The sequence below is a fragment of the Pecten maximus genome, chromosome 6 (assembly GCF_902652985.1).
Source record: "Pecten maximus chromosome 6, xPecMax1.1, whole genome shotgun sequence".
Lineage (NCBI taxonomy): Eukaryota > Metazoa > Mollusca > Bivalvia > Pectinida > Pectinidae > Pecten > Pecten maximus.
In genome coordinates this window covers 46464523-46476651 of record NC_047020.1, presented here as the reverse complement: position 1 = coordinate 46476651, position 12129 = coordinate 46464523, and the positions used below count along the sequence as shown (strand labels likewise).

The 12129-nt window shown below is 38.1% G+C and overlaps 1 protein-coding gene across 1 annotated transcript in view; it reads right to left on the bottom strand.

Moving 5' to 3' along the window:
- LOC117329904 (sodium- and chloride-dependent GABA transporter 2-like) overlaps nt 1–12129 on the bottom strand; it is a 70608-nt gene that overhangs the window by 36339 nt on the left and 22140 nt on the right. Inside the window, exons 2-4 of the mRNA XM_033888124.1 lie at nt 9626–9757; nt 8613–8868; nt 3642–3774 (exon numbers count right to left, since the gene is read on the bottom strand). Coding sequence (XP_033744015.1) covers nt 3642–3774; nt 8613–8868; nt 9626–9757 — 521 coding nt within the window. The remainder of the gene's footprint in view (nt 1–3641; nt 3775–8612; nt 8869–9625; nt 9758–12129) is intronic.

Genomic DNA, 12129 nt, shown 5'->3' with positions numbered 1-12129 from the left:
AGTATGAACTATATCATGGATCTATAAGTGACAAGCATGAACTATATCATGGATCTATAAGTGATTAGTATGAACTATATCATGGATCTATAAGTGATTAGCATGAACTATATCATGGATCTATAAGTGACAAGCATGAACTATATCATGGATCTATAAGTGACAAGCATGAACTATATCATGGATCTATAAGTGATAAGTATGAACTATATCATGGATCTATAAGTGATTATCATAAACTATATCATGGATCTATAAGTGACAAGCATGAACTATATCATGGATCTATAAGTGATTAGTATAAACTATATCATGGATCTATAAGTGACAAGCATGAACTATATCATGGATCTATAAGTGATTAGTATGAACTATATCATGGATCAATAAGTGATTAGTATGAACTATATCATGGATCTATAAGTGATTATCATAAACTATATCATGGATCTATAAGTGACAAGCATGAACTATATCATGGATCAATAAGTGATTAGTATGAACTATATCATGGACCTATAAGTGATTATCATGAACTATATCATGGATCTATAAGTGACAAGCATGAACTATATCATGGATCTATAAGTGATAAGTATGAACTATATCATGGATCTAAGTGACAAGCATGAACTATATCATGGATCTATAAGTGAAAAGTATGAACTATATCATGGATCTATAAGTGATTAGCATGAACTATATCATGGATCTATAAGTGACAAGCATGAACTATATCATGGATCTAAGTGACAAGTATGAACTATATCATGGATCTATAAGTGACAAGCATGAACTATATCATGGATCTATAAGTGATTATCATGAACTATATCATGGATCTATAAGTGAAAAGTATGAACTATATCATGGATCTATAAGTGATGAGTATGAACTATATCATGGATCTATAAGTGACAAGTATGAACTATATCATGGATCTATAAGCGATTAGCATGAACTAAATCATGGATCTATAAGTGATTAGCATGAACTATATCATGGATCTATAAGTGATTAGTATGAACTATATCATGGATCTATAAGTGACAAGCATGAACTATATCATGGATCTATAAGTGACAAGCATGAACTATATCATGGATCTATAAGTGACAAGTATGAACTATATCATGGATCTATAAGTGATTAGCATGAACTATATCATGGATCTATAAGTGATTAGCATGAACTATATCATGGATCTATAAGTGATAAGTATGAACTATATCATGGATCTATAAGTGACAAGCATGAACTATATCATGGATCTATAAGTGACAAGTATGAACTATATCATGGATCTATAAGTGATTAGCATGAACTATATCATGGATCTATAAGTGATTAGTATGAACTATATCATGGATCTATAAGTGAAAAGTATGAACTATATCATGGATCTATAAGTGATTAGCATGAACTATATCATGGATCTATAAGTGACAAGCATGAACTATATCATGGATCTAAGTGACAAGTATGAACTATATCATGGATCTATAAGTGACAAGCATGAACTATATCATGGATCTATAAGTGATTATCATGAGCTATATCATGGATCTATAAGTGAAAAGTATGAACTATATCATGGATCTATAAGTGATGAGTATGAACTATATCATGGATCTATAAGTGACAAGCATGAACTATATCATGGATCTATAAGTGATTAGTATGAACTATATCATGGATCTATAAGTGATTAGCATGAACTATATCATGGATCTATAAGTGACAAGCATGAACTATATCATGGATCTATAAGTGACAAGCATGAACTATATCATGGATCTATAAGTGATAAGTATGAACTATATCATGGATCTATAAGTGATTATCATAAACTATATCATGGATCTATAAGTGACAAGCATGAACTATATCATGGATCTATAAGTGATTAGTATAAACTATATCATGGATCTATAAGTGACAAGCATGAACTATATCATGGATCTATAAGTGATTAGTATGAACTATATCATGGATCAATAAGTGATTAGTATGAACTATATCATGGATCTATAAGTGATTATCATAAACTATATCATGGATCTATAAGTGACAAGCATGAACTATATCATGGATCAATAAGTGATTAGTATGAACTATATCATGGACCTATAAGTGATTATCATGAACTATATCATGGATCTATAAGTGACAAGCATGAACTATATCATGGATCTATAAGTGATAAGTATGAACTATATCATGGATCTAAGTGACAAGCATGAACTATATCATGGATCTATAAGTGAAAAGTATGAACTATATCATGGATCTATAAGTGATTAGCATGAACTATATCATGGATCTATAAGTGACAAGCATGAACTATATCATGGATCTAAGTGACAAGTATGAACTATATCATGGATCTATAAGTGACAAGCATGAACTATATCATGGATCTATAAGTGATTATCATGAGCTATATCATGGATCTATAAGTGAAAAGTATGAACTATATCATGGATCTATAAGTGATGAGTATGAACTATATCATGGATCTATAAGTGACAAGCATGAACTATATCATGGATCTATAAGTGATTAGCATGAACTTTATCATGGATCTATAAGTGACAAGCATGAACTATATCATGGATCTATAAGTGACAAGCATGAACTATATCATGGATCTATAAGTGATAAGTATGAACTATATCATGGATCTATAAGTGATTATCATGAACTATATCATGGATCTATAAGTGACAAGCATGAACTATATCATGGACCTATAAGTGATTAGTATGAACTATATCATGGATCTAAGTGACAAGCATGAACTATATCATGGATCTATAAGTGACAAGCATGAACTATATTATGGATCTATAAGTGATTATCATGAACTATATCATGGATCTATAAGTGACAAGCATGAACTATATCATGGACCTATAAGTGATTAGTATGAACTATATCATGGATCTAAGTGACAAGCATGAACTATATCATGGATCTATAAGTGACAAGCATGAACTATATTATGGATCTATAAGTGATTATCATGAACTATATCATGGATCTATAAGTGACAAGCATGAACTATATCATGGATCTATAAGTGACAAGCATGAACTATATCATGGATCAATAAGTGACAAGCATGAACTATATCATGGATCAATAAGTGACAAGCATGAACTATATCATGGATCTATAAGTGACAAGCATGAACTATATCATGGATCTATAAGTGATTATCATGAACTATATCATGGATCTATAAGTGACAAGCATGAACTATATCATGGACCTATAAGTGATTAGTATGAACTATATCATGGATCTAAGTGACAAGCATGAACTATATCATGGATCTATAAGTGACAAGCATGAACTATATTATGGATCTATAAGTGATTATCATGAACTATATCATGGATCTATAAGTGACAAGCATGAACTATATCATGGATCTATAAGTGACAAGCATGAACTATATCATGGATCAATAAGTGACAAGCATGAACTATATCATGGATCTATAAGTGACAAGCATGAACTATATCATGGATCTATAAGTGACAAGCATGAACTATATCATGGATCTTAGTGGTTCACTTATCAAATTTCAGTGGTAATACAATAATACAGACAATGGTTGGTTAAACAGACCGTACCTTTCCCGAAGATTTAATTCCTTTACAAATACAGAGATACACGACGATCCAGGCAAACAGAAGTGTGAGGGCCAGATCCCACTTTACTGGTCCCATGTGTTCTATACCATCAGAAATGTTCAGCACTTTCCGTCTGAAAGGCATTTACAATGTAAAGAACAATTAAACATTTCCTATTCTTAATTAGCATTGGTGCTACTATCAAAATTCCAATACACTAACTTGTCTATCTGAGACAGGAACTGACTATCTCTAGGGTAACATAATATTCAACATCGTCACTTCACTACTATAATATACTAATCCTGGAGTTACTAGAAGTCATAAGGAGTACCATGTCACTGATACAAAATGTCCCTTAATCTTCTGATGCCTCAAAAAAGACATGCAATATTTATCAAGTATCAAACTACTCTTGGTGACAACTTACTCTTACAAACAACACATAAACACCAAGCCATCAGACTTACTCTTACAAACAACACATAAACACCAAGCCATCAGAATTACTCTTACAAACAACACATAAACACCAAGCCATCAGACTTACTCTTACAAACAACACATCAACACCAACCATCAGACTTACTCTTACAAACATCACATAAACACCAAGCCATCAGACGTACTCTTACAAACAACACATAAACAACAAGCCATCAGACTTACTCTTACAAACAACACATCAACATCAAACCATCAGACTTACTCTTACAAACAACACATAAACAACAAGTCATCAGACTTACTCTTATAAACAACACAAACACCAAACCATCAGAATTAGTCTTACAAACATCACATAAACACCAAGCCATCAGACGTACTCTTACAAACAACACATAAACAACAAGCCATCAGACTTACTCTTACAAACAACACATCAACATCAAACCATCAGACTTACTCTTACAAACAACACATCAAACACCAAACCATCAGACTTACTCTTACAAACAACACATAAACACCAAGTCATCAGACCTACTCTTACAAACAACACATACTACCAAACCATCCGACTGACTCTTACAAACAACACATAAACACCAAGCCATCAGACGTACTCTTACAAACAACACATAAACACCAAGCCATCAGACGTACTCTTACAAACAACACATCAACACCAACCATCAGACGTACTCTTACAAACAACACAAACACCAACCATCAGACGTACTCTTACAAACAACACAAACACCAAGTCATCAGACTTACTCTTACAAACAACACATCAACACCAACCATCAGACGTACTCTTACAAACAACACAAACACCAACCATCAGACGTACTCTTACAAACAACACAAACACCAAGTCATCAGACTAACTCTTACAAACAACACATAAACACCAAGCCATCAGACGTACTCTTACAAACACATAAACACCAAGCCATCATACGTACTCTTACAAACAACACAAAAACACCAACTATCAGACTTACTCTTACAAACAACACATAAACACCAAGTCATCAGACTTACTCTTACAAACAACACATCAACATCAAACCATCAGACTTACTCTTACAAACAACACATAAACACCAAGCCATCAGACTTACTCTTACAAACAACACATAAACACCAAGCCATCAGACTTACTCTTACAAACAACACATAAACACCAAGCCATCAGACGTACTCTTACAAACAACACACCAACACCAACCATCAGACGTACTCTTACAAACAACACAAACACCAAACCATCCGACTGACTCTTACAAACACATAAACACCAAGCCATCAGACTTACTCTTACAAACACATAAACACCAAGTCATCAGACTTACTCTTACAAACAACACATAAACAAATCATCAGACTTACTCTTACAAACAACACATAAACAACAAGTCATCAGACTTACTCTTACAAACAACACATAAACAACAAGTCATCAGACTTACTCTTATAAACAACACAAACACCAAACCATCAGAATTAGTCTTACAAACATCACATAAACACCAAGCCATCAGACGTACTCTTACAAACAACACATAAACAACAAGCCATCAGACTTACTCTTACAAACAACACATAAACACCAACCATCAGACTTACTCTTACAAACAACACATCAACATCAAACCATCAGACGTACTCTTACAAACAACACATAAACACCAACCATCAGACTTACTCTTACAAACAACACATCAAACACCAAACCATCAGACTTACTCTTACAAACAACACATAAACACCAAGTCATCAGACCTACTCTTACAAACAACACATACTACCAAACCATCCGACTGACTCTTACAAACAACACATAAACACCAAGCCATCAGACGTACTCTTACAAACAACACATAAACACCAAGCCATCAGACTTACTCTTACAAACACATAAACACCAAGCCATCAGACGTACTCTTACAAACAACACATAAACAACAAGTCATCAGACTTACTCTTATAAACAACACAAACACCAAACCATCAGAATTAGTCTTACAAACATCACATAAACACCAAGCCATCAGACGTACTCTTACAAACAACACATAAACAACAAGCCATCAGACTTACTCTTACAAACAACACATCAACATCAAACCATCAGACTTACTCTTACAAACAACACATCAAACACCAAACCATCAGACTTACTCTTACAAACAACACATAAACACCAAGTCATCAGACCTACTCTTACAAACAACACATACTACCAAACCATCCGACTGACTCTTACAAACAACACATAAACACCAAGCCATCAGACGTACTCTTACAAACAACACACAAACACCAAGCCATCAGACGTACTCTTACAAACAACACATCAACACCAACCATCAGACGTACTCTTACAAACAACACAAACACCAACCATCAGACGTACTCTTACAAACAACACAAACACCAAGTCATCAGACTTACTCTTACAAACAACACATCAACACCAACCATCAGACGTACTCTTACAAACAACACAAACACCAACCATCAGACGTACTCTTACAAACAACACAAACACCAAGTCATCAGACTTACTCTTACAAACAACACATAAACACCAAGCCATCAGACGTACTCTTACAAACACATAAACACCAAGCCATCATACGTACTCTTACAAACAACACAAAAACACCAACTATCAGACTTACTCTTACAAACAACACATAAACACCAAGTCATCAGACTTACTCTTACAAACAACACATCAACATCAAACCATCAGACTTACTCTTACAAACAACACATCAACACCAAGCCATCAGACTTACTCTTACAAACAACACATAAACACCAAGCCATCAGACTTACTCTTACAAACAACACATAAACACCAAGCCATCAGACGTACTCTTACAAACAACACATCAACACCAACCATCAGACGTACTCTTACAAACAACACAAACACCAAACCATCCGACTGACTCTTACAAACACATAAACACCAAGCCATCAGACTTACTCTTACAAACACATAAACACCAAGTCATCAGACTTACTCTTACAAACAACACATAAACAAATCATCAGACTTACTCTTACAAACAACACATAAACAACAAGTCATCAGACTTACTCTTATAAACAACACATAAACAACAAGTCATCAGACTTACTCTTATAAACAACACAAACACCAAACCATCAGAATTAGTCTTACAAACATCACATAAACACCAAGCCATCAGACGTACTCTTACAAACAACACATAAACAACAAGCCATCAGACTTACTCTTACAAACAACACATAAACACCAACCATCAGACTTACTCTTACAAACAACACATCAACATCAAACCATCAGACGTACTCTTACAAACAACACATAAACACCAACCATCAGACTTACTCTTACAAACAACACATCAAACACCAAACCATCAGACTTACTCTTACAAACAACACATAAACACCAAGTCATCAGACCTACTCTTACAAACAACACATACTACCAAACCATCCGACTGACTCTTACAAACAACACATAAACACCAAGCCATCAGACGTACTCTTACAAACAACACATAAACACCAAGCCATCAGACTTACTCTTACAAACACATAAACACCAAGCCATCAGACGTACTCTTACAAACAACACATAAACACCAAGCCATCAGACGTACTCTTACAAACACATAAACACCAATCCATCAGACTTACTCTTACAAACAACACATAAACACCAAACCATCAGACTTACTCTTACAAACAACACATAAACAAGTCATCAGACTTACTCTTACAAACAACACATAAACAAGTCATCAGACTTACTCTTACAAACAACACATAAACACCAAGCCATCAGACTTACTCTTACAAACAACACATAAACACCAACCATCAGACTTACTCTTACAAACAACACATAAACAAGTCATCAGACTTACTCTTACAAACAACACATAAACACCAAGCCATCAGACTTACTCTTACAAACAACACATAAACACCAAACCATCAGACTTACTCTTACAAACAACACATAAACAAGTCATCAGACTTACTCTTACAAACAACACATAAACACCAAGCCATCAGACTTACTCTTACAAACAACACATAAACACCAAGCCATCAGACTTACTCTTACAAACAACACATAAACACCAAGCCATCAGACGTACTCTTACAAACAACACATCAACACCAAGCCATCAGACTTACTCTTACAAACAACACAAACACCAAACCATCAGAATTAGTCTTACAAACAACACAAACACCAACCCATCAGACGTACTCTTACAAACAACACAAACACCAAGCCATCAGAATTAGTCTTACAAACATTACATAAACACCAAGTCATCAGACTTACTCTTACAAACAACACATAAACACCAAGCCATCAGACGTACTCTTACAAACAACACATAAGCACCAAGTCATCAGACGTACTCTTACAAACAACACATACTACCAAGCCATCAGACGTACTCTTACAAACAACACATACTACCAAGCTATCAAACTTACTCCCAGAATTCCGTGACAGCGTCCAGTTTTTTCAGTCCAGTTGTGTTGCTGGTGATGTTACTGATGGTAGCGTTGATTGTCGCCCCAGCCTCCTTGGAAAATGTGGAACAGCGATCGGTATTCCACCAGTTATCACAGGTCGCCCAGGGCAGTTCCCAGGTAAAGGAACTGAACATGTAGTAAAACGCCCAGCACAGAATCACATTGTAGTAACAGTTGAGGAAGAAGACAATGATCGTCGTTGATATACCGAGACCTGGGGATAGAGAGAGTGTCACGTGACCGTCAACAGTCGTAGATAAAATGTTTAGGAAATACATGTACATCTAACATGGCCATTACCAGGTCGGGGAATTTCTCAGATTCTACATTAAATCTTCACTGTTTGTTTCTGTGTTCAGTACATTAAATTCTGTGATTAAATAAAAATACAGAAACAGTAACATTCTAAGCGAGAGGCCGGTTGATATAGAGGTATTATTGGCCATGGAGGCCATCTTGGATTTCTGACCGACCCGCAAAATAACAATACTCGATCAGAACTATCTCAAGATCATTCCAAGCAAGTTCGGGCTGAATCCCACTTGTGGAACCGGAGAATGGCGAATATTTGGTCAAGGCCATTTCTGGATCATTTCAGGCAAGTTTGAGTTGAATTCCTTCTGTGGAACTTGAGAAGAAGATGAAATAAGGCACTTGTTTTATCGACTTTCCTTTCTTATCATCCTCACAAATTTCCAGCTCAACGGCATCAAGTTTAAGGTGTTTTCTAAAACGGCGACAATGGCGGCCATGTTGGAGTTGGGCAGATCAAAAAACAACAACAACAACCAAAACCTTACGCACGACGAACTACGACTGGAGAAACATGATGGCTATAGGTCATTCTGACCCTTCGTGTCAGATGACTGTAAAATCACAGTTTCCTGATTCTAACTTTATACTTAAAAGGGACTCATTAAGCGTTCAAGTTGACTACAAATTCATACACATGTAAAATTGACAGAATGTACCCTGAAGGAGAGGACAGATGTTCCACGCTCCAAGTCCACTGGTTCCCATAAACTGTCCCACGGCCACCTCAAGGTAGAACAGTGGTATACCACCTACTACCACACAGATCAGGTAGGGGATGAGGAAGGCTCCTACAACAGAATAAAAGTGATATGTCAAGGTAAGGGATAAACTAGGAGTCGGGGAGGGGATGAGGAAGGCTCCTACAATACAATAAAGGTGATATGTCAGGGTGGTAGGGTAAACTAGGGGTCAGATAGGGGATGAGGAAGGCTCCTACAATACAATAAAGGTGATATGTCAGGGTGGTAGGGTAAACTAGGGGTCAGGGAGGGAATGAGGAAGGCTCCTACAATACAATAAAGGTGATATGTCAGGGTGGTAGGGTAAACTAGGGGTCAGGGAGGGGATGAGGAAGGCTCCTACAATACAATAAAGGTGATATGTCAGGGTGGTAGGGGGGTAAACTAGGGGTCAGGGAGGGAATGAGGAAGGCTCCTACAATACAATAAAGGTGATATGTCAGGGTGGTAGGGTAAACTAGGGGTCAGATAGGGGATGAGGAAGGCTCCTACAATACAATAAAGGTGATATGTCAGGGTGGTAGGGGGGTAAACTAGGGGTCAGGGAGGGGATGAGGAAGGCTCCTACAATACAATAAAGGTGATATGTCAGGGTGGTAGGGTAAACTAGGGGTCAGGGAGGGGATGAGGAAGGCTCCTACAATACAATAAAGGTGATATGTCAGGGTGGTAGGGTAAACTAGGGGTCAGGGAGGGGATGAGGAAGGCTCCTACAATACAATAAAGGTGATATGTCAGGGTGGTAGGGGGGTAAACTAGGGGTCAGGGAGGGGATGAGGAAGGCTCCTACAATACAATAAAGGTGATATGTCAGGGTGGTAGGGTAAACTAGGGGTCAGATAGGGGATGAGGAAGGCTCCTACAATACAATAAAGGTGATATGTCAGGGTGGTAGGGGGGTAAACTAGGGGTCAGGGAGGGAATGAGGAAGGCTCCTACAATACAATAAAGGTGATATGTCAGGGTGGTAGGGTAAACTAGGGGTCAGATAGGGGATGAGGAAGGCTCCTACAATACAATAAAGGTGATATGTCAGGGTGGTAGGGTAAACTAGGGGTCAGGGAGGGAATGAGGAAGGCTCCTACAATACAATAAAGGTGATATGTCAGGGTGGTAGGGGGGTAAACTAGGGGTCAGGGAGGGGATGAGGAAGGCTCCTACAATACAATAAAGGTGATATGTCAGGGTGGTAGGGTAAACTAGGGGTCAGGGAGGGGATGAGGAAGGCTCCTACAATACAATAAAGGTGATATGTCAGGGTGGTAGGGGGGTAAACTAGGGGTCAGGGAGGGGATGAGGAAGGCTCCTACAATACAATAAAGGTGATATGTCAGGGTGGTAGGGTAAACTAGGGGTCAGGGAGGGAATGAGGAAGGCTCCTACAATACAATAAAGGTGATATGTCAGGGTGGTAGGGTAAACTAGGGGTCAGGGAGGGGATGAGGAAGGCTCCTACAATACAATAAAGGTGATATGTCAGGGTGGTAGGGGGGTAAACTAGGGGTCAGGGAGGGGATGAGGAAGGCTCCTACAATACAATAAAGGTGATATGTCAGGGTGGTAGGGTAAACTAGGGGTCAGATAGGGGATGAGGAAGGCTCCTACAATACAATAAAGGTGATATGTCAGGGTGGTAGGGGGGTAAACTAGGGGTCAGGGAGGGGATGAGGAAGGCTCCTACAATACAATAAAAGTGATATGTCAGGGTGGTAGGGTAAACTAGGGGTCAGGGAGGGGATGAGGAAGGCTCCTACAATACAATAAAGGTGATATGTCAGGGTGGTAGGGGGGTAAACTAGGGGTCAGGGAGGGGATGAGGAAGGCTCCTACAATACAATAAAGGTGATATGTCAGGGTGGTAGGGTAAACTAGGGGTCAGATAGGGGATGAGGAAGGCTCCTACAATACAATAAAGGTGATATGTCAGGGGGGTAGGGGGGTAAACTAGGGGTCAGGGAGGGGATGAGGAAGGCTCCTACAATACAATAAAAGTGATATGTCAGGGTGGTAGGGTAAACTAGGGGTCAGGGAGGGGATGAGGAAGGCTCCTACAATACAATAAAGGTGATATGTCAGGGTGGTAGGGTAAACTAGGGGTCAGGGAGGGAATGAGGAAGGCTCCTACAATACAATAAAGGTGATATGTCAGGGTGGTAGGGGGGTAAACTAGGGGTCAGGGAGGGGATGAGGAAGGCTCCTACAATACAATAAAGGTGATATGTCAGGGTGGTAGGGTAAACTAGGGGTCAGATAGGGGATGAGGAAGGCTCCTACAATACAATAAAGGTGATATGTCAGGGTGGTAGGGTAAACTAGGGGTCAGATAGGGGATGAGGAAGGCTCCTACAATACAATAAAGGTGATATGTCAGGGTGGTAGGGGGGTAAACTAGGGGTCAGGGAGGGGATGAGGAAGGCTCC